Genomic DNA, 24,513 nt, shown 5'->3' with positions numbered 1-24,513 from the left:
GTTGGAAGGAATCTTAAAGATGATCTAGTTCCAACCTTCATGTGTGGGCTGGGAAACCCCCCCTCCCCCCCATCTTGTTTAAAGCCCCATCCAACCTGGCCTTGAACACTTCCAGGGAGGGGGCAGCCACAACTTCTCTGGACAACCTGTGCCAGCGTCTCACCACCCTCACTCTAAAGAATTTCTTCCTTATATGTAACCAAAATCTACTATATTTCATCTTGAGACCATTCCCCCCTTGTCCTATCACTACATATCCTTGTGAAGTGTCCCTCCCCAGCCTTCCTGTAGGGTAGTCACCTTCATTAACTGCAAAGCTGCTATAAGGTCTCCCTTGAGCCTGCTCTTCTCCAGGCTGAACAACTTTCTCAGCTTGTCTTCAAAGGAGAGGTGCTCCAGCCCTCTCATCCTCTCCCTGGCCCTCTGGCCTCAGTCCAACAGCTCCATGTCCTTATGTTGAGGGCTTCAGAACTGGCCCCTGTCTTTGAAAGGTGAAGACTTTGCCTCCTTGTGGCTCACAAGGTCTGCCCCCTGTTTTCTGCAGAGACCTCTGTTCCCTTACTGAGGTTTTTTCAGTGATGTGGTTCAAGGTGACCTCAGTGAATGCACAGGCACTGAGGTGTGGAGGTGGAGACACAGCTGCCAGGGGCTGAACCACGGCCTCCATGGTGGGGGAACCCAGAGAGGGGGACTGGAGGTGGGCAGCAAACTGAGTACCTAAAAATAGTGACTCTTCAGTTCACAGAACCATCCAGGTTGGAAAGAACCTCTGAGATAATCAAGCCCAACCCTTGATCCACTACCACTGTGCTTCCCAGACCATGGCACTGAGTGCCACATCCAGTCTCTTTTTAAAAACCTCCAGGGATGGAGAATCCACTACTTTCCTGGGCAGCCCATTCCAATGCCTGATCAACCTCTCGGTCAAGAATTTTTTCCTAATATCCAACCTAAGCCTCCTCTGGCAGAGCTTAAGTCCATGCCCTCTTGTCTCACTGGCAGCTGCCTGGGAGAAGAGACCAACCCCCCCCTGGCTACAGCCTCCTTTCAGGTAGTTGTAGAGAGTGATGAGGTCTCCCCTGAGCCTCCTCTTCTCCAGGCTGAACACCCCCAGCTCCCTCAGCCTCTCCTCATAGGATCTGTGCTCGAGTCCCTTCACCAGCCTGGTTGCCCTCCTTTGGACCTGCTCCAGGACCTCGATATCCTTCCTGAACTGAGGGGCCCAGAACTGGACACAGTACTCGAGGTGTGGCTTCACCAGGGCTGAGTACAGGGGCAGAATCACTTCCTTGGACCTGCTGGCCACACTGTTCCTGAATCAGGCCAGGATGCCATTGGCCTTCTTGGCCACCTGGGCACACTGCTGGCTCATGTTCAGCTTCCTGCCAATCCCGTTCAGTTTGATACTCAGCATGCCTGAGTTATTGCACCAAGGCATTCCTGAAATACAAAAACAAAAAATTCCTCAGACTAAAAATACCAGGAAATTTTCCACTTTGGAGCAGAACCAGGGCAGGGATGGCAGAGCAAAGCTGCGGCTCTCTCCTCCCGAGACGTGTGAGGGATGGTTGTGTGGGTCGGAAAAACAACATTTTATTAAACCAAAGTCGCTGAAAACTCGAGAGCCCGGGGAGGCGGCGACCTCCGCGTCCCCCCCCGCCTCAGTCCTCCCCAGCAGGGGGCAGCACGGCAGATAGGGGGACGGGCAGGGCCCTCGGACACCATAGAGTCGCCCCCGCGGGCCGTTGTCATTGAGGGAGCAGAGTTGCCCGATCGCTTCCGGCTCCGCCCCGTTCCCTCCGCTCCCCCCTCGCCCTGTCTCGGTGGTAGCGCGTGCGCGCTGTGAGGGGGCAGCTGAGGGCGAAGGGGCTCAGCCATGGCCGCCTCCATCATCTGCAGCCGGGTCTCGGCCGGGATGAGGGGCAGCGGTCTCCGTGCCACGCTGGGCACCGCCACGGCGAAGGTAGCGGCCTCTGGGGAGCGCAGACGGGACGGGACGGAGCTGGCATGGGTGGGGCAGGGCAGGGCATGGCTGGGCCGGGGTCTCTCCTTGCGAAGTGCCGGCGGGAGGAGAGCGGCCGTCCCGTCCTGCTCCCGCCGGGCCCTGCTCTGCCCGGTGGCGGCGGCGGCGCTGGCAGTTCTGTGCCCACCTCTGGCGTACGTTCTGCCGCGGTTGCTGTTCCTGGTTGCGGCAGGTCTTCCCGGCCTGCTTCCCTTTTCCTTCCTTTCCAAACTCCCCTTCCCCTAATTTGCTTTCCCTTGCTTTCCTTCCCCCTTTTCCGTCTTCCCTTTTGCATCCTACTCGCAGGAGGGTTTGGGCTGTGCCAGTCAGCTCTACCTCCGGCTCGCATCTCCCAGGTCTTTTGCCCTTGTTACCCGTGTTTTTGGGGTGTAGCCTTGTTCATGGCTGCAGAACCCCTGGGAAGCAGTGCAGGCAAGCCAGCTCTGGCGTCAGAAGTGTGGAACTCTTCCCTGCGACTTTCTTCTCCTTCCACATACGGAGGGAAGGTCGCGTTGAGTTCCCCTCTCGTGTTACACGCAGCCTCCCAGGGCCTGCCCGGCGCCAGAAACAGCAGCAGGCAGCATCTCTCACTTGGGTTTCATGCCAAGGGAAAAGGCCTCCTGTTTGCAGAAGGAATCCTTTGGAGTTTAAATAGATGTTGGCAGTTCTCTAGCATGAAATGCCGTAGTAGTGCTCCTGTGTTGTTCATCTTAAATGAAGCAAAACCCATAAAAATCCCGTCTATTAGAAGCTTCCTGATACAAACTGATTTTTGTGGCACTTATGCCAGTTGTATGTGCTAAAAAAGCAGAAACAAATGCAAAATTTTTGATTGTTTCTAAGTTTGGTTTTGTAATCTCTTGAATTTTTCAGTGCTATTCTCTGTTCATGGTAGGTTTGCTGTTTTGTGTGTGGATATAATTAAGGTCCTGTTTATAGTGAAATATGAAAAGTACAGCAAACATTTTTTACTTGTTAATACATTTTGTTATGAAGTAGTTACTTTACAAGATACCCTTTCAAAATCTATAGTGTCATCAAGTTCATGAGTAGCTGGTTTTTGTTTTTTTTTAAAGGCATTGCTCATGTAGTACCACTTCTATTGTTTTATAATCAAGCCAGGTTTGTCCCTGCATTACTCTATACAAAGTATCTTTTGGAAGCTCTTGGAGTTGTGTACATCACATTTGCTGATTAGATTAAGACTTACTCTACACTGGAACTATTTGGATTGAGCATCAGGCATTTTAGATTTTACTCAGTATTTGAAATATTAAAGTTATTTTGCACTTTTGACAACCCTTTGATTCAGTGTAGGTGTTTGAAATGGGTCATAGCTTTTTTTTTCTGTTTCAGGATAGTCATATGGAGGCTGAGTAGTCTGTTCAGTAGCAAATGAAATTGACCCTGTACAACCACTGAAGATAATGTAACTTTGTTTTTGCTGCTCCTCTACCCAGGGCTTCATTCTTTGTGTGGCAGAGAGAGACAGTCTGCTTATTCTGAATGCTTTGCTCTTTTATGCTTCTAGTATTCCTCAAGGTTATTTTCACTGCAGATCTGTTCCTTAAAAAAAAAAAGTTAGCTAAATACTCAAGAGCGTTTTAACCCTGCTGACCCTTGTCACTGCTAGCAACCTCCCCAGCTTTTTCCTCCTGCTCCAGTAAAACCCCCCAAAACCTGACATGAATGACTGATGTGGAAGGGTGATGTGCAACTACATAGGATTAAGTGTCCAGGTGTTTGCACTGGTGCACTAAACTGAACATGTTTAACATAGAGATTTCTTTTAAAGTCTAAATAAAGAGGCCAGAATTTCAAAACAGTCACATTCTTTGTTCTTTTTTATTCCTTTTTTTTCTGTTTTTTCAGGTACTTGGTGGAAGTTCAGGAATACTCAATAATCATGGATTTCAGGTGCAACAGCAGCAACAGAGGAGGCTGTCACTACATGAATACCTGAGCATGGGACTGTTGAAGGAAGCTGGCATTTCTGTTCCACATGGACTAGTTGCCAAGACACCTGATGAAGCTTACAAAATAGCAAAAGAAATAGGTATAATATTAAAGAGAACCTATACAATATGGGCATGGGATTGATACGAGTTGTAACTACTTCTTCTGTCTTTCCTGGGAAGATATTTATTGGAGTTCTGATTATACCCTCTCTTTAGGGGACAGCATTTCCTGTGAAGCAACTTTCTTGCAGATTTGAGTCTCTACCTTGCAGCTGACATTCTCTTAATTTGAAGTCTTCTAATGCTCAAGATTGCTCAGTGCACAAACATGCAGTGAGATCAGTTAGGTGACCTAGTTTTTTAAAGACACTCTCGGTTGTGTGTTGAAACTTGTTTAAGCTAAACTGTGTCCCTGAAATTCCAGTGGTGAAGGACTTGATCCTGCTTCTGTTGAAGGCTGTGAACATAGTATTTCAGGCATTGTCAGTTCCCTATCCCAAAGTCTGCAGATACTTTTCCTGTAACCTGTGAGTCTTATTTAGAAGGAAGGGGACAGGCATAAATTGTATTAGCCTAGACTAATATAGCCACCTAAACTTCTTTGAGATGAGTAATACACTCTACTTTGTCCAAATCCTGGATTTGTTTTTGCTCTTGAGCAAGGTTAGAGGAAATCTGTTGTGAAGATCTTTAGTGATGGTAGGAGGTAAAGGCTTCTGTTGTCTGAGATCTCATCTCAGAACAGAAGATGCAAAGGGTACTTACTTTTAGGCTGCACAGGAAGAGTGAAATCCAGTCTTCTATGAACATGCTGCTCTGCCAGGATGCAGCTACTTCATGCAGTATGGGGGGACTTTGGTGACTTGTAGTTATATGCTGAGTTCCTGAGTTGTTGGTGAAAAAACATCCAGTATTCTTTGTCTGGTGCTTAAATACTTGTGTTTAGAGTTGAGTTTTGGACAGGACTACGTGTTAATTTGCCAGTTTACCACTTTGTGTCATACTAATTTTTTTTTTTTTGTTTTCGTTTGGATATAATTCAGCTTCTACTGTTTGAGGTGTTACACTAGTTTATTTTTTAATTTTTAAAGCTTTCCCCCTCCCTGGAAAAAATTAACAAGCTAGTCACACCGTTTTGATTAATTGTGTTGCATTCTACTCTCATGCAAATATTTAAATCTCTTTTCACTTCCCAGTAGATGTATTTGTAGTGATTCCTGGGGCTATAGGTTTTGTTAGATTCTTTTCAGTTTCAAGTGTACATTTAATGCAAAATATGAGATTTGAAAAAGAAGAGAATTTTTTTCTGCTTTGTAATGTAGAAAGGAATGAAAAAGTTGCTTTTCCTTCACATCTGATTTGACAGAAATTCAGATATTCTTTGCCTGCCTTCTTTGTCTTGCTCTCCTTAGAGAGTGAAATACACAAAAGTAGAACTTCAGTAAAATCAAAGGTGTTTCAGTACTTCTTGAGAATGGTTTAAAATTCAGACTCTCACCTTCTGCTAAGGGTGAGCATGTAATGTGAATTAAATATCACAGATTGGGCTGTACCCCTTTGCTTATGCTAATAGTTCCGCAGACCTCATGCTACTGGTCAGCGAGAGAATCTTTGCCTGTGGCTTTTTAATAGACAGCAGGAGATCTTGCAGGTCAGGTTTCTTTTGTTTTGTTCCTCTTTTTGAGAGGAGTCCTTTGGCAAAACAGGTGATGTTTGGCAGCTGGTTTGTAGCTTTGTCTCATTCATGTGAACATCATAGGTGTGTCTCGTAGCTGGAATATGTGGCCCTGTGCCATTTATTGGAGGTCAGAAAAATGAAGCTGTGGGTTGTACAAGTTAGCATCCTTTTAGGAAGCTAGAATAAAAGAATTCAGAGCTTCTCACATTCAGCTGTACACTTGGTTTAAATTGGTGCCTGGTGGATATAAGACTTCTCAAAAGGAAAACACTCTTGAGGAGCTTGAGATTTTGAGGCTTTGCCAGACATTGTCCAGAACTTGTTCAGAATGGTGACAGATAATCCTTTTGTATTTCCTTGTTATTGTTGCCATTTCCACCCTAGTTTTCATTTAGTATCTCTAAAAAAACCCCCAAACCCCTCCCCCCAAACAACCCCAAACCAAACACCAAATCTCTAGTAGAGTGAAAAAAAAAATCTCACTGTTTCTGTCCACCTGCTCCTGGTTTATTTTTTGTTGTGTAAGGGCTATTGCCTGTAGATAAGGCATTATCTTCTCGGTTTTAAATGTGTTAAACTGGTTTTACAAACGTTTGTCTAAGCTGTTACAAAGATAGTCAGTAACTCTGCTTGCTTTCTCCTTAGTGTTGGTCCCTATGCTCCTGATAACCTTTAGTCAGAAACTTGCTCTCTCTAGACTTGAGTTTGGCATTGGATTTCTTTCCTTTAGCAGATAACTCACTCAGGTCAGATATGGGTAACTTTTTATCCTAGTGCATAACAGAACCTTCTCATTAAGAGAGGTGATCGTAGTTTAGCTGTGGTTGTAGCCAAATCAGGGTAACCCTGTTGTATGAACAAAGACAAAGTTTACCCATACCAGGGATTATCACTGCAAGATAACTAGTAGAACTATTATTAGTAACTGGTAACTGGTAATCCCTACTAACTAGAAGGGATTATCACTGCAAGATAAATGGTAAAATCAAGCTGGGGAATATGAATGTTGCAGTGTGTCTTAAAGCAGAATTAAAGATTGCAGTAAATATTCCTTAACAAAAATATTTAAATTTGTTAGAATTTCATTCTAAGGTATGCTTATTATGAGTTCTGAAGTTAGATTAAGTAGTCTGGAATCTGGAACGTTTGCTTTCTCTCCAGTCTCCCAGTATTTCTTCTACTAGGTATTTTTTCTGCTTAAGACCAAAGTATCCTAAAGAAAGCAAAGTTTTTACTTGTATGTAATTTTGAAATGCATGTGTATTGAAGTATAATACTTGAGTTAGCATTGTTTTTTTCCTGTAACATTTTTCTAGTATTTTTAAAACAAATTGAGATGAAGTTAGATGCTGTGAGCAACTTTTTAGCAGTGGTGACAGATCACTTATGGTTCAAGTCTCAGGGGAAAAAAACCAAACCAAAACCTGAATTTTTTCTATTTTAAAATACTTTGATTTCTGCTGCAGCTATCAGATTTCTTCTAAGTGCAGTTTTCAACTCAGATTTCTGTTCCAGCTAGATTCTGCAAATGATTATGGATTTGCTTCTATTTAAAAAATATTTTCTGTTGTGTCATGGGAAAGTTTGCCATTGTAATTAATACAGTATTGTTTGGCATACACTTTTTTTTTCCATATTTATCTGGCTGTTGGGAGTCATCATTGGAGTTTGTTACTTATCACAAGAAGATTTTCCCTGTAATGAGCCTTCCATCTCATTTCAAGGCAATTGTTACCACATACTGGTTCATGAAACTATTACTATTTTAAAATAACTCCTACTGAGTAATTCAGTCCCATAGGTTTGGACCTCCTGTAAATGTCACTGCTCACTTAATTTTCCTCCAGTCCTTCACTGTCCCCAATCAGGACCTCCAGATCTTATCTGAAAGAATGTAGCCTGCTCAGAACTGAGAGGACTTTTATCTAATGATGTCTTTAAAGAGTTTACTGATTTAAAAGAAAAATAGAAAGTCATTCCTGGGTTTTGCAATGTCTTTTCATATTAAGGGTTGGACTTGGTGATTTCTGAGGTCCCTTCCAACCCAGCCAATTCTATGATTCTATGATATGTTACATGAAAAACTGGGGCTTTGAAAAAGTGAGCTGAATAAATTCTGTTGCAATGTTAGTAAGAGGTTAGAGTACATTTTGATGATTGCCTCTAAGTTCATGGTTTACTCAGCCTGTGTGCATTCCAGCTAGCACTGTGACCAGTGCTGGTGTAAAAGCTGATATGCACTTGTTACCAAGACCATGACTGATGAGCCTGATGGCTGTTGAAGAACAGGTGCCTTATCAATGTGATAGCAGGCAGCTCAGTAGAGCAGTCTTTGAAATGTAGAGTATTGCTGTTTTATGTTAAGTCAGCACCTATGAGAGTATGTGTATTGCTGTAACCAAAGTTTTGATGCTTCCTGACACCTTCCTCTATTAGCAGTTGGGTGGAAGGGAGTGACATACTATATGCCTGTAGAGAAGTCTGGGGTTTTTTTTATGTAAAGCTTATATTTATTCATGATTATTTGAGAGGGAAGACTTCTGCAGTGATGAAAAATTAGAAGCAGCTTTTGTGTTCTGGTAGTTTTGTGGGTTTTTAAGATTGTGAATTCCACATCTTTATACTCATGGCAGGCTGAAAAGGAAGCTGTACTGAATAGGAGGTGTTGAGAAACTGAGTGCATAATATTTCAACTTTCTACACCAGAGATCTTGAAAGAACACTGAAAGCAATGGAGTCAGCTGCTACGTTTGCCCTTGCAGCTTAAGAGGTGTGGTTGTCTTATCAGGAATGGTCTTTTTTGGTATGCCTTCTCCAGAATGGCTGATGTGATTGGCTTGGCTGTATTCCTGCAGACAGTTCTGTGATAGAGAGTTTATTTTCAGATCTTTGAAGTAGTTATTTTTCTGTCTATTGGTTAAACATACAACCTGTATCTGTTTTTTAAAAAAAGTAATGTATACACTTATTTATTATTTTATTATAAAGAATTTTGTAGATCTGGAGCTTTATTTAGATCAGAAACCAAAGTTTAATACAATGTATGCAACGATTTTCTTAGGTGAAGCACTGGTTTTTTCTTTATTAGCTCTTCAGGAGAATAGGTATGCCAGACACAGTGGCACAAAAGCTGGAGTGATTTTCTCTGTATATGCCAGGCCTTCCTTGGTAGTCTGTGTTAGGTTTTCTAAATTGTTCTATTTTACACTGAAAGCTCACATCTATTTTTTTGTACATAAGGCTTTTTGGTTGTTTTGCTATCATCCGTTTTCACAGTTTGTGAATTAATCTGCTTGACTATTTTAACTGATGTCTTTTAGGTTGTCTGTGAAGTCTGAAGCTGCAGATTGTTTATTCAGATTCTGTAGGATGTGGATGATGAACTGTGATAGCAAATTTGTGCAGAAATCCCCCAGGTGTTAAAAAACTCCATGCTGTAGTGGTCAGTGCTAGGTACTGTTTTTTCCAATTGTGTTCTTTCCTTACCTGGTAAAAATCTCTAGATAACAAGCACTGGTAGTCTAGAAACCCAATATTTACTTGAATTCTGGCAAACACTACATTGTTGGTACTCAAAGCTTATATTTTGCTTCAGCCTTTGCTTTCTGCTTTAGCACCTAATGTCTTTCAAGTTCTAATGTCAAAGTATGTTGTTGATAATTCACTAACTCAAATAACTTGTCTAACTGGCAGATTCAGATTTTGATGGCTGTATTTTAATTGCTTAAGTTAAGCTATTGCCAAAACCAAACCTGTCTCGTGAGCTGATGTAAAACTTGATGCAGTTGGTTAGTGTCAGGAAGTACTTGTGTGAAAAATAGTATTTTGTGATAGGTGTGAAACACTTTGTTCACTCTTCTGGCTGGAACAGTCCTTTTGGTGAAATTATTATTTTGGTGAAATTCCTGGCATGTAATTATTTTGGTAATCATACTTTTGATTTGCATGCAGTGATTCTTGTAACACTCAAAAGTTTAAAATGCTAAAAAGAATGCAAGTTCAAAGTTAAATTCTAAATAACTATAGTTACTAACGAAATACAGGTAATATACTGAGATTTCCCTGCCTGTGTTGTCAGGGTTAGGGTGGGCATAGTCTTTGAGAGTTCTATCAATAATACATTGTTAGTTACAGGACCATTTTTTTCCCTCCATAATTCCAGTATATATAACAATGTGTTTAAAATTAAGAGTTACAGCAAGAAAAAAAGGTAGTTTGCATTACAAATGGAGAAACAGTCTTCTGAAACAAAAAGCTTTTGAGTAACTGAGGCAAGTTATGGGTCTCTGTCTCTCCTGAGGTAGGTTTGCTGTTAAATTATAGTCGAAAACTTCATTGGTGCTTGTGTTATTAACCTGTTACTGCCTTTTCCTGTTGCCTGTTATGTCAGAATGCATGAGACTTGCATAGTTATAAGGAAGGTGTTTGTAATAGGAGTAAAGCAGTATTGCTGCCACAGTCAATACTGGGCATAGAAGTGGTAATTACAGCAATTTGACTAAAGTTAGAATGGAAACTTGTAAAGCACAACATTTTAATAAAGATTGATTACCCTAATTATCAGACTTTCTTCTTACACAGAAAACTTCAGCTACACACTGGAACAAAAAGTCATCCTAACCTCTTAAGAAGCATATCAAGAGATTGTATTTTACATAGATCGATGGATGCATGTAAGGGAAGGAGACCTTTCTCCTGGTTTGAAAGCATAGGTTATGGAATCAGAAATTATTCCTTCCAATCAATAGATACCACTACTGCTAGAAGTGACAATCTCTTTCCTGGCTGTATTACTCTTTCACTGTCTAGTTAATAAACTGTTGTTGAAGCTGAAACCTGTAGTGTCAGTACTGTATAGATCTTTGTTGAAGAGATAGATGCTAAGTCAGCGTTCTGATGATTTCAGGCACCTGTTCTCATTCTACTCCTAACTTTCTAAACATTTCCTGATTCTTTTCAGCCTGTTATACGTACATATGCTTTTAGCTGTAACTGCCACTAATTTGGAAATGCAGTTCTTAACAAGTGCTTGTTCTGAGTTCCGTGTGTTGGTGTGTAGGTTGCTTACCTGAGACAGTAACTGTACTAAAGGTTTGGTTTGTTCTAGTGCCCTGTGTTTATTTACTGCTGCTGAAATCAGGTGCCCTGCTCTCTGACCCCTTAGCTTCAGTGTCCATGTGCATGTCCTTGTTACAAGGTGGACAGGCTTGCAAAAGTACTGCCTGCTGGACTAGATTTTGCCTTCAGAGGAGTTGCTTTTCTGATATGCTTCAAGGCATGATCATCTCACAAATGCACAATAAAAGACATGAGTGAAAAGCTGTGGACAGGAGGCAGGGTAGGTCTGCTGCTGTGGTGTAGTGTTGGCTGGCATAAACTACCCTAAGTTTGTATATGGATACCTGCTCTAGGGCAGAAACTGCTATTTTTTTTCATGGAAACAAAGGTCTAGCTGTACTTGAACACAACGTAAACCAAATAGAAGGGCCAAAGTCTTGATACTGAGTCAGACTGTTGGCTGCTGGTTTCCAAATTTTTTCTTTTCTTGGCTCACAGTGTATCAGCAGTTCTCTGCTGTGTCACATTGTCTGAGAGTACTGCAGATGAGGTGTGCGACCAAACATTTCTCCTTTAGTTTTAGGGTCACTTCAATTAGGAGCTGTAGGGAAAAAATTTATTGAACAAAAAACTTTCTGCATGGGTTAAGGTTTTCCTGAGACATGTTATCTTACATTTTGTTTCAGGTACATCTGTGCAACTTAATTGCTTCTAAACATAGATGGTCAAATAACCCTTGAAGTGTTATGTGTTTCTATGAACAAGCAGCTAGTTTGCTTGCAGTGCTGTAGGAAGACAAAAATCATTAATATCCTGCTCATGTAATGCTCAGTTGTTGCAAAAGGGATAGTCCAGTGACAACTTTCCTGTGGCCAAAACTGATTGCAAAAAGTTGAAAGTTGTTACACATTTTTTTTCTGTCTTGATGTGTTGCCAAAGTGTAATCATGCAAAATCGTTAAATTCTTAAGAAATAACTTATGGGACCAGCAGTGGTGTCTCTGTTCCAGTACTCTGCTTCTCATGGTGGTAGAAGAGCATGCCACTTAGGGAGATTGTTAGCCTTGCTATTTTTTGCAGTCCATACCCCATGTATCCTTCCAACAATCTTAATTGAATTTTGTCTTAAGAACATCAGAGGGAACATCTCTGCCTAGTTTCTTCTAAATCTCCTGTTTTTCCCTCATGCCTCCTGGTTGGCTTTCCTATCTTCTATGTAAATAAGTGCTTTTTTTTCTTGTACCTTTTTAGACCTTCCTTTCCTTTAGTGGCTTGGTTTTGGCTGGTGCAGACAGTATGAATTGCAGTTGTGTCTTGCTCTGTCCTTCCCCAGATATGGCTAAAGACTATAGGTGTGGTCCTGCTTTGTTCTCCTTTGATAGATTTAAAGAAGTACCAACCTCTTTTAGTCATTTAGTCATTTGTAGTGGTCATTCTAGTGACCATTTTTGCATTAGTAATTACTTTTATGATCATCCCTAGAGCTAAACTTAATGTTCCAGATGAGAGATTCTGACTTGCTCAGGCTCTGGTCTTTATTGCTAGGAGGAGTAATTGCTTCTCCTGAAGGTGCCCGTGGGTGAACTTTTTGACTTCTGTGTAGATGCAATTTTTACCTTCTGGACTTAGTGTAGGAAATGAAAAGTAGGGTGGAGAAATAGGATTCTTCTGTCTGAACGTCCTAGGGAATTGTAAGTTAAATTTCTTAGTCTTGGTTACTAAGTATATCTATCTGGTTTAAATCTTTGTCAGATAAAGCTTCTGTAGAAAGCTCAAAACAATAAATTAAATAACACTGAATATTAAAATCTTTAATATTCGAGTCAGTTCAAATCCTTGTAAAGGAGCCCAGGTGGATCCTCTGTGATCAAGGGAGTGAGTGAGTGCGAGTGTGTTGTGGATTATTTTTTTAAGCTCTTCACAGAGAAGAAAGTATTTTCCTCTCTTTTGTAGTGCTAGGAAGTAATCAAGCTACTCCAAATTTTGTATTTGTGTGCATGCGCAAGGTAAAATATGTTCAAATGGATGGAGCTTTATTTTTAAGTTTGCGTGTTGGAGTATATGGTTCATTTATTCATGAAGCAGCTATTTCTAATCTTACTCATACATGAGGCTTAGTGTTTCCTAAAGCAAATTTATACTTAACATAATTGCATAAAGGTTGGTCTCATGAATACAAAAAGTCCAAGTCTTGTTTTGTGTGGCTTCTATAAAGCATGTTAATTTACTTGATTGCTAGTAGCTATAAAAAAAGTTATCTTCAAGAAAATAAGTCTAATATAATATACTATATTAGATCAACATATCCCTGCAAATTTATAATCTTTATGGTTCTTGTGCCAAGGTACTTCATAGTGGTTGTGAATTCAGAGATCTGTTGTTAGCTAGACAGTCAAGAAATTAAATCTATAAGGATTAGCTAGGAATAGTAACTTGAGCATTCTGTTAGCTTATGCCACCCTAGCTTGTGATATTATGCATGTTTAATTTTATCTGTCCAAGCAGCATGCAGATCAAAATAGAAGTCAGCACAATATTTTTGCATGATGTGTTATTTTTCAGTATGCACAGTGACTTGTTTTGCTCAAGTACTGTAATTTTTCATAGGCTTTTCTGTGGCTACCTTTTCACATTGAAGAGAAGTCCTTTCCTTGCTTGGAAAGACCGGAGTGGCTCAGCTAAGTGTGGCATGAGAAAAGGCACCATGTGCTGCACCAGTGTGAATGGGGCAGCACTCACATACTGCTTTCTGCAGTGTGCTCAGTTCTTCCCTAATTGCCTTAAATGACTTGATGGACTTTTTGCTTTGCTTTTTGCCTTTTGATGACTGTTCAGAATATCCCACTTGATTTTGATTATATTCTCATACTTGACACTTTAAACCCAAACACACAGTCTCCCCTATATAGAGAAATATTTTTGAAAGGAATTTTAAGGCAGTTAAAGGCAGCTAAAGGGCTTGGCCTGCCTATTGTGGGGAAAAACGTGGATTTGCTGAGGCCTCTGACTTCTGCAAAGCACTCAGGCTTATGCATCAGTGCTCTGCTGAATGGAAGCCACAGTGGATCTGCAGGTTGACTTGGGTAAGTCATATCATTGCTGAGAAGATAGCTGCTACAGGTAGAGGATATTTGCACTTGATTGGGGAAAATCTTGGCTTATGTTGTGTCAGGTACTCAGTTTTGTGTTGTTAATAGTATGTGAGATGCTAACCTTACATTGATTTGTGATTCAAACATGTTAAAGATGTATCAACACTTCCAGATACTAGCACACCAAAGTTTGTTCACAGAACAGCCTGAAGGTGCTATTTGTGGATGATTTGTGACTTTTGGAATGACCTTTGTGTGTTACAATTGCAGACTGGGATTCACATATTTGTGTTTTGAATGGGGGGTGGTGGTGAAGAATGGGGTGATAAATAGTAACAGCCTTTGTTGTTTTATTTGGGACAATTCATTTTAGTTGTCTTAGATGACAAACTTTGGGTTTTCTTTCATTCTAGGTTCAAAGGACCTTGTGGTAAAAGCACAGGTTTTAGCTGGTGGTAGAGGAAAAGGAACATTTGAAGGTGGCCTCAAAGGAGGAGTGAAAATAGTTTTTTCGTAAGTTCTTTCTAAATTATCCAACCAGGTGGAAAAACTTCAAAGTTTCACATTATGAATTGAACCTCTTGCTTAGTTTAAAATCAATATTTTAATTATTAACCTTAAAATAACAAAAATTAGATGAGATTATTTTTCATGCTACTTCTGTTTTTTCCAGCAGTTTCTTTGTCACATTCTGAGCTTCTTTTATTCTAGTCCAGAAGAAGCAAAAGATATCTCCTCCAAAATGATTGGAAAGAAGTTGTTTACCAAGCAGACAGGAGAAAAGGGCAGAATATGCAATCAAGTATTTATCTGTGAGCGCAGATATCCCAGGAGGGAATACTATTTTGCAATAACAATGGAAAGGTCGTTTCAAGTGAGTAATATTAGAACTAAAAGCAAACTAATTGTTGTAGCTGAGTTTTAAAAAAACCTCAAAACTGTTTACTGTACTGGTTTACTTTGAAACTCAGGAATATACATAAGCTAAATTTTGTTTCCCATGATGCCTGCTATATGATTGCCTTAGTGTTTAAATGCTTTAAAGAATGTAATGCCACAAGTTAAATTTGAGGAATAAGAAATAAACACCAGTAGCCCCACCTGAAATTCAGAGGCATATGGCTGAAAGGGACATGTGTACAATGAGGGGTTTATTTTAATTTTGGTTTTAGTTTGCACTTCTCTACCAGGCAGTCATGCCAGAGTTTAGTTTAAAAATACAGCTCTGTGTGTGCATGTACATGACACACTATTTAAGAATGCTGGGAACTATACAAGTGAAAATACTTTGGAAGAGCCAATGTGGATAAACCAAACATCCTTTTTCTGCAGTCAGTGTGTGAAGGTTTCTAGAGGTGCACAGGTGTGTTCCTCAGTGCTGAGAGTGCAATACTCCTTCAGGAACCAGTAAGAAGATTTGGGCTTAGAGGTGTCTTCAGAGCTTTCAGGAACTTAAAGCATAGTCTCTACTGCTCGTGTTTTCAGTACATGTGGATAAGTAGTTTTTTATTCTAGAATTCAAACCCAGTTACTGAAATGTGTCAGTGTATTTTCTGGCATTACAGAGCACAATTTTCTAAATAACTTTAGCAAAACCAGGGTAAAGCAGATCTTGGACCATTTATTTTCTGAAGTTTAACAAAAGCTGAGTTTGGTCTATCTGGATATTTAGAAGTTTGCAGAGATGTGACTCTTGGTAATTAGAGGAGCATCTTTGGCATGAGTATGAAAGAATTTTCTCTGAAGGAATGAGGAAACCAGTCTTTTTTTTTTTTTTTTTTAATAGCAAGGTTAGGAGTTAAATATTATGTTTTTTCCTTCTTCTCCTGTAGTGTTCTTTCTGTATCATTTGTATTGGATTTTACTACAGTTTTGTGGTCTGGGTACCTGCGTTCTGTTGTACTCTATAATAATGCTGTGAAGATCCAAATGTTATAGTAGACACCCCAGATTTACCACAAGGTGGCATTAAAATACTGTAAATGATTGGATTTTATCATCCTAAAATTTTGTACTATTCAGGCAAGCATCCTTATGAAGCTAAAACTGTAACAGATTTAAGAAGATTAGATAAAGCAAACATTTTTCTAATTTGTTCTTACTCTTGTATAAAAATAAATTTTATTAGTGTATAGCTGTGTGGATTGTTGTCTTCATAGGGATATGCCTTGCTTCTTCTGCTGACTTTAAGTCATGTTTTTAGGTGTGCTTGTAATTTCTGTAATTTTTCTATGATGCTTATGATGAGAAAATGCCTTTCAAAAGAAGGAAGTGTGAATGTTGGAGAGCACACAGAGTGTGTATTCCTGATGTTATTGCAAACCTCTTCCTTTAAGGAGGAAAAAAAAGTTTGTAAAATAGTTAGAAGTGGAACTTGATTCCTTGGATGTTATTCATAGAGAAGGGCAAGAGTTTGTTTTAAGCAAAACTGTTCACTTTGGTCAGTGATGTGTTATTTTTATAATGTGTTTGTAGCTTCTTGACTGTTCAAGATACGAATATCCAGAAACATTAATTGTGTTGAAGCTCCCTATTAGGTGTAGAATAATTTGCCATCTCTTCGTTTTCATTTGGAAGGATAGTGGTGGGAGGGGAGCAGTGTGATTATTGTTCTCTGAACCAGTGTCACACTTTAATTGCTAACAATTATAAGACTTTTTAGTGGTTTAATACTTGTTCTGATATGTACCTGTCATGGTACACCAGCTGTCATCATTCATGCAGGGGTGTTGTGGTAAGGGAAGGTAGCTTGAGGTGGTACAAGGATGTTTTTACTGTAAGCTGGAGGACTGTTGCCATGTGGAGGGGTTTTGAGGTTCCCTGGTAGTGAGTCCTTGATGCTTTTGTTGAAATGTAGTTTGTTTTTTTTTTTAAAAAAATCTCAGCTGCAAATTTTATCAATTCCTACTTCTTAGGTTCTTTTATTATTGAATATTTGAGAGATGTTCTGTCAGAATTCTATGACTTACTTTCAGGGATGTCTATAGTTGTTGAGTTTAGAGATTTTACTGAACAGGAGTAGTTTGTAGTCATTTGTCACTAGGTTCTGCAGACCTAGATTTGGCCTTGGAGCTGGAGCATAGCAGAGGGGCTGTGTATTTGATGTGTGTTTGTGTTGGGGTGAGAGGAGAAAGGGGGAGAAGAGGCAGCTGTTCTTTTTCTGGAACCAACCTAGAACATAAAATGCATACAATTACAAAGTTGAATGTTTATCAAAATTTAAAACTAGCCTGTCTTTGTTAATTGCTGTGTTGCTACATTGCATACAAAGTATATTCCTTGTTAAAAGAACTTTGACCCAACATACACCTTAACATTTGGACAGTATTATTAAAAGGCTTCATATAGTTGAATAGATAGTAACAGTCTCCCCAGAAAAAGCATACAAGTAAAATACCCCCCTCAAAAAAGAAATTTCCAACTAACTAAAGTTTCATTGCTGTAAGGTATCTTATGGAAAGAATTAAGTTTCAATTGTGTGGTCTAAAATTACTTATGCTTTTCTTTTTTTCCTTTTTGTTCCAGGGTCCTGTGTTGATAGGCAGTTCTCAGGGTGGTGTTAATATTGAAGATGTTGCTGCAGAGAATCCTGATGCAATAATTAAGGAGCCCATTGATATAATGGAAGGCATAAAAAAGGAGCAAGCTGTTAGGGTAATTGTTAATGCAGAAAAGTACACATTAGTGCTTCTAAATTTTGTAAAGTGTGTGTGCATTCAACCTTTTGACATTTTGAAACAGATATTAACTAGATATCCAGTTATTTTTAGGTGATAGTCAATGTAAATCAACCTCTGCATAGAAGTGCTTTATCTTTTATGTAGTTTCATAAAGGCATATGATGGTGGCTTTTTACTAGTTCCTTGTTAGAGTAAGTGCAGTGTTTTGTAATAAAAGCAATCTTTTCAAACCCAAGACTTAATTTTTCTCCAGGAAGATGGGAGAGGTTCTAAAACAATTACAATTGACATTGTGAAATAATAGCTAAACTTTTCCCACTTTCCCATTCCCAGATTGATTCAGGTGTTTTTTCATTGTGTGAAAAACATTCCCAAATTGTAACTGAATCAAGCATCAGCTAACTGGTAACCAATTTTTTACTTCCAGCTTGCCCAAAAAATGGGATTTCCTTCTAATCTGGTGGATGAAGCAGCTGACAATATGATGAAACTATATAATCTCTTCATGAAGTATGATGCTACCATGATAGAAATAAATCCTATGGTGGAAGATGCATCAGGAGCTGGTAATGTTTTTTTCATACTCTTCATGTGGCAGGTTTCCATTTCTGTAAATCTGAGTTAGTTGCTTTGCCTTGCTAAAACTTTGGCTGGGTAGAGCAAGAGGACTTAGAATTAACATGGTATATTGAAAAAGGAATTTAATGAAGCATCTGAATTTGAGAATGTAAGCATAACAGATATCTGCTCTTAATTACTGAATAAGATTCTAGGTTTTAAACAGCTTCCTTTTTTTTTAGCTATTTAAAAAGAACACATTTTCCACTCTTGATTGTTTGGCTGCCTGGAGTAAGGCATTTCTGGCAGCTGTCTTTTCAAAATTAGTGAATGGAAACTTGAGCCATCTTTTGTATTCAAAGTTGGTAGTGAAAAGGTTGCCAGAATAGTAGCATCTTTTAGAAGTCTCCTACCTCTAGTGCTTGGGCATCAGAATGACTGATTTGAGTTTGATGTATTGAGAGTATAGGTGTTTAAGTGGTAGCTTGATGTTTGTCAGTGTTTTAGCATATCCAGTGGTAGAATAGCTAATAATCAATCACAGCCAATTCCACTCTCCCCCAAAATTGAATCTCATCTGTAGTGAGGGGTAGAAATGAACTCTTACATTTGTACAGACAGAAACTTAGTTCTAATGTAAAGAATACTCTGTGAAGTTTTCCACATCACCTGATACATCTAAGTGAAATTTATTTTTGTGTGTATTCTTCTGACACCTTTTCTCCCAAGTCAGGTGTTTTTTTATTGTGTTTCTGTGTGCTTATGTGCATGCAGACAGCAGAAAACAGGGATTTAAAAAATCCAAACCAGAGAGCTGTTGGTATTAATTTTGTGCCATTTCCTGAAGTGTAATTTGCCCAGATTTATCAAACAGTTTGGAAGAAAGTGTCTTCAGTTTTAGGGTGTCTCAAAAAATACGGTTGTCCTTGCTTTTTGTGCAGTTAAAGGGACTCAGCTGATTGTGTGGTAAACTGTAGAGAATCTTCCATTTATATGCAGTGCTAAGTGTGTGTTATCAACAAAACTTTTAAGTTTGGACTGCATGAGCTAGCAGCCAAGTTTGACTTAATGTAAATTAACATACATCTCTAGCAGTTTAAGTATTATTCTGGTATTAAATGATTTTTTTTTTCCTTTCAGTGTTGTGTATGGATGCAAAGATAAACTTTGACAGTAATTCAGCCTATCGTCAGAAGAAGATCTTTGATATGCAGGATTGGACACAGGAGGATCAAAGAGACAGGGATGCTGCAAAATCAGATCTCAACTATATAGGATTGGATGGAAACATAGGCTGCTTAGGTGTGTTGTATTTAATGGATTTTTAAATGACCTAATGAATTTATGAATTGAATTCCTAAATGTTATCTTTATTCTCATATAGTCAATGGTGCTGGTTTAGCTATGGCCACAATGGATATAATTAAACTTCATGGTGGAACTCCAGCAAACTTCCTTGATGTTGGTGGTGGTGCTACAGCACAGCAAGTGACAGAAGCCTTCAAGCTTATTACCTCTGATAAGAAGGTGAGGGAGGTGTTGGCATATCAAGGTATTACACAGTGGTAAAACAGGATATAATTTGAAAGACAGTGCTTAGTGCATGTAAAAACATGCTTTTATAAACATAAAATTAAAAAGGGAAGAAAATGGTGGTGTTAGCTTGAGCTTGGTGCAACTGAAGGAGGCCTTAAAATCTGTTGAATTTATTCTCCTTTTTAGAAATAGGCTCTTTGGCTGTATACTCAGTAGGCAGTTTTGTGTCCTCTGGTTGAAGTTAAGCTGCATTTGAATCTTTCCAGCAGCCTTTGAATCAGCAGCTCTCTATGACTGCTGTTTAAACAGAAACCAGTATTCAGATGGGTTTCCATTTTTTTGGGGCCTGGTTTGCAAGCTGAGTCTGTTTTGTGCATAGAGTTGTGGAGATGAATATTAACAGTGCCTTACACAGACAAGTTTCCAAGGTACTAGTTTTATGTAATGTAGGATAAAATAACTTGGCAGTGGGCTTGGAAGGGCATTAATGTTTTATCCTATCTCAAGTTTGTCAGAAGTGCATGAATATTATTAAAATAATATATTGATTGAAACTAGAGGAAGAGATCTATGAGCCCAGAGGGATGAGTTTAGTTCAGGGACTGTTTGGAACAGCCCTCTGAGGTGCTAGTGTAAGCAGCTTCTGCCGTATAGCAGAGACAAGTTTCTTCTCTCCTCCAATGATGTCTTCTACCCATTTCTACTCCTACTTTTTTCCATCTTTTACCATTAACCATGATCTTTTTACCCTTCTGTTCCATCTCTTGTGTAGGACAAGACTTCCCTTTAAGACTTCCCTTCCCTTTAAGGAGGCTTATTCCTCCTGAATAAAATGTATATAAATCATATACTGTATAAAAAGTGCCTTGTTTCAGTTTTGTAAACTTTGGAGTTTTTAGCATGGCTTCCTCAGTACGTTGAGATATTAGTGTGGAGGTACCTCTGCTGTTAGAAATGGAAAACAGCTGACAAATTGGGTTGTAAACTGACTAGTGGAGTTTCATCTGTTTGACCTGCTTGAAGAAAATCAAACAGCTCTTTCTAATCATGCTTGGAGTAATTGAAGTAATGTACAGATTTGGCTTTGTACAGAAGATGAGCGTATGCCTTTAGAAGCAGCTGCACAGAATACACACTGTGAGTAAGAGAAATGACTATTGCTTGCAATTTATGCTGGATTTAGGGACGATGTGGAAGCTTCCTGGGGCAGGCAGCTTTGCAGTAGGGTCTTGGAGTAACTGTTCTGCTATATGCAACTTCAGAGAACTGTACTTCTGTTGCTGATGCTCTCTAGAACAGAAATGGTGCCAAGTCTCTTATTACACAAAAGGAGACTGAATTTTTCTAAGGCTTAAGGGTGAGTGGTGTGCTTACCTAATGTGCCTCTGGCCGTTTTAATGTGACTATTGTGATGTGTTCTGTAGGTACTGGCTATTCTGGTAAATATTTTTGGTGGCATTATGAGATGTGATGTGATAGCACAAGGCATCGTCGCGGCAGTAAAGGATTTGGACCTAAAAATACCTATTGTGGTACGGTTGCAAGGTGAGTGTGCTTAATGTATTTCTGTCCATATTGACAAATGTTCTTGAGCTTATCTGTTGCTTAGCAAGTAGCCTGTAAGCTGAAGACTATGGAAAAATAAGGCAAACCTTGAATTTAGGATTGACATGTTAATAAAAAGAGATTTCCTGTTTTTAAAACTACTGAAGTGTTTATCTTCTGGATTTATTCACTAATTTTCTTTTGGAATAAGCTTCCTAGAACATATGAGAATACTTTGGCTGTAGTAGTCTCCTGTTCACTAAAAAGTGGCATTTTATCTGTTTCTTAAGGTACACGAGTTGATGATGCCAAAGCTTTAATAACATCAAGTGGCCTCAAAATCCTGGCATGTGATGACTTAGATGAAGCTGCAAAAATGGTAAGATATCTGGTTATGAATATCCTTTTCAGAACAAAGCACCTGTTGCAGAATATTAAAAAGCTGAAACTCCACTTAGTCAGCTGGTAGCTTAGGTTAAAGCACAGTACTAGGTACTATCAAGGTCTGAAGCAAATATTTTATGAATGAATAATTACATATTTAGTAAGGAGAAAAACTACTCAGTCAGAAGCTGTTATACCCCAGAAATTTCTGTTTGAAATTTACTTATTTTAACTGGGAAAGAGATTAAGGAATAGGTTTAAAAAAAATAAACCAAACAGGTAAATAACCAGATCAATCACTGGCCTTGGAAGAAAATACTGAGGTATTGAGGTAGCTGAAAAATGCAGTGTAACACTTTTTTTGATTCACCACTATATTTCAGTGGGTGTGATTAAAACCAAGAGTAGTTGAGGATCCTATTACCTCACAAGGTAATAAGAGAATAAGACAGGTTGGTTGTTAATAGCCTCAATTATGCCAATGGAGGTTTAGATTAGATAGATACCAGAAGAAACTTCTTCACAGAAAGGGTAATTAAACACTGGAATAGGCTGCCCAGGGAGGTGGTGGAGTCACTGTCCCTGGAGGTCTTTAAAAGATGCATAGGTGGGGTGCTTGGGAACATGGTTTAGGCTTGGTAAAGTTAGGTTAATGGTTGGTAGAACTAGGTTATGGTTGGACTTAATGATCTTAAAGGTCTTTTCCAACCAGACTGTGTGATTCTGTGAGGTTTTTTTGTGTGTGTTTTGTTTTCTGGGGTTGAAGTTCTAGAAGCAGCTGTGGATTACTTGGAGAATTAACTTGCTTAGCTTGACATGCAAGCCCTCTGTTTTAAGGAATAACATTAAGTCCTGCTAGGCTGGCCAAACTTTGGGTAGGTCAGTGGAAATCTTCCCTAAGAGTATGTATGGGTCTTGAGGCTATTTTGCATCTGATAATGCATTTTCTAGAGTTGCTCCTGAATCTGAAGTTCTCAGCTGAATCATGTAGCCATGCAAATATAATTAAAATTAGTTTTGTAGTCTTAAATTACTTTTATCTGTAGAAGCTCTCTTTGAAAGGGTTATAGTTGGTTTTGTATGCTGCTCATAGGTACTTTCTAAACATGTTTATGTAAGAAGGTACATTATGTAGGATAATCAAATGGATGAGGATAGGTCAGAGTTATTAAGCAGTGAATATCACCAGTGATGTTGAAAGTATTTATTTTCTGCCTAAATAGTTAACAGATGCCTGTAAACTATTCTAGCTTATTAGTATTTTGGGTGCTTTTGAAGTTTGGTATAGAGGGTAGGAAAAACATACTAAAAACATGTAGCAACAATGAAGCTTTTTTTAACAATGAAGATTTTAACTGCAGAAAATCAGAGAGCATCTGGTGGATTTCTGTGTCTCTTCTACTAAAGAATCATTACTCTGTTATAATTGAATCTGAGCAGAAAAAAAAAACCACAGTTTTTGAGTTATGCAAGAGAATTTGAGGCTACATAAGGTAACAAAATTAGATCCAGACATACTTGCAACAAAAACCTGGAGGATAGATAGCTTCTGGATACACATCTCTTGTGAGTGGGTGCCCCAACACCTTCGAATAAAACAAGGTGTGGCACATGAAGTTTGAAACTTCTAGGCTTTTACCAAGGTATTTGGTTGGTAGTGAGAACCAGACATTATATAACTCTGTTTTTTTTTTTAAAAGACTTGGTAATAGATTTTTTTATTTAAAAGCAATTAAGCAGTGAGCTAAGCAGTCCCCTATTTTAAGATCTTGATGATTCCCTGACATTATTTTGTTTAAAAAAATTAGTCCAGCTCACTCAAGTTAGAACTGTTTTGAAATTAAGTCTTTGTTTTCTGTTTTTCAGGTGGTGAAACTCTCTGAAATAGTAACCTTAGCAAAAGAAGCTCAGGTGGATGTTAAATTTCAGTTGCCAATTTGACCTGAGAAGTGTCGTGCCGGTGTCTAACATGTTCTCTGAAATACTGTGTTCTGTGGGATATCATTAATTTTTTTTTTGTGTGGAGGTTTTGATTCTTTGACAGGCGCACAAACTGAAGTACCTGGTCTTTAATGTTAACATTCAGAATGGTCAGAGTTCTTATAAAAGCATGTATTGCTGATATTTAGTCCTTTTTAGTTGTTGTTCTCAAGCCTCCAGCTTCTGCTGCAGAATGTCACTTGCAATATACTTCTGCGTTGTCCAAAGTAAAGCTTCTGATTGAAAAGTAATTATTCTGAATAAATGCTGAAGTTATTTTACTTGTAAATTTGTATTAGCCTGGGTTAACTATGACTAGATGATCTAGTTGTCCACGTGGAGAAATGTATTGAAACGGTATTTTATATTGGAGACAGTTGTACTTAGCAGTATAGTGGACACGAGCAAACCAATCATTATTTATGAACAGGTGCATTTGAACTTGATCAGAAACCTTCTTGGAAGTGCTTCAATGAAGTGGCTGGTAACTCTTCCGGACAAGGTGTTTAATCACTACAAAATATACTGTAGCACTTAGATTTTCAACATTTCCAGTCCTTGCAAAAAAAAAAACCCAAAAAAACCCAAAACCTAAAACATTGTGTAGTTTTATATATGAACAAGAATTTACCAGACTTCAAGGGGACAAAATACATAGAGAATTAAAATGTCTATTGTACATCACTAATAAAATTGTACATTAATAAAATGTCTCCCAAAGCTTGTGCTGTCTTTTTCTGTATATGTCACCATCTTGATAAATTGCATATACTCATGGATTAAACCATAATTTAAGATGTCAAGCTAAAAGCATTTTAGAAGTAACTTTACTATAGCATATAGGGTAATTTTTTCCCCTCCTTAGTCACTGTGTGGTTAAAAACATGTGAACTCACCCTGTGTTAAAAACTTTGGAGATATCATGCATATAACATCTTACTAAAGTGGCCATAACTGATCTCTGCACAAACAAATATGTAGGAAAATACTGCTTTCTGGGGAAATGTTGTTTTTATTAACAAATCCAGTATTAACCATTAATT

At 38.9% G+C, this 24,513-nt stretch overlaps 1 protein-coding gene across 1 annotated transcript; it reads left to right on the top strand.

The window, feature by feature from the left end:
* Nucleotides 1-1,733: 1,733 nt before the first annotated feature.
* SUCLA2 (succinate-CoA ligase ADP-forming beta subunit) lies at nucleotides 1,734-24,190 on the top strand. The gene is made up of 11 exons (XM_008492784.2): nucleotides 1,734-1,963; nucleotides 3,875-4,058; nucleotides 14,201-14,300; nucleotides 14,499-14,661; nucleotides 17,313-17,441; nucleotides 17,895-18,033; nucleotides 19,166-19,327; nucleotides 19,410-19,552; nucleotides 20,986-21,106; nucleotides 21,397-21,485; nucleotides 23,357-24,190. Exons 1-11 carry the CDS (start codon nucleotides 1,877-1,879, stop codon nucleotides 23,429-23,431), a joined length of 1,392 nt encoding a protein of 463 aa, XP_008491006.1. The 5' UTR covers nucleotides 1,734-1,876; the 3' UTR covers nucleotides 23,432-24,190.
* The last annotated feature ends 323 nt before the right edge of the window (nucleotides 24,191-24,513 follow it).

This window comes from Calypte anna, chromosome 1, assembly GCF_003957555.1.
Source record: "Calypte anna isolate BGI_N300 chromosome 1, bCalAnn1_v1.p, whole genome shotgun sequence".
Classification (NCBI taxonomy): domain Eukaryota; kingdom Metazoa; phylum Chordata; class Aves; order Apodiformes; family Trochilidae; genus Calypte; species Calypte anna.
The sequence above is the reverse complement of the archived record's forward strand: the minus strand, read 5'-3'. Positions and strand labels throughout refer to the sequence as shown.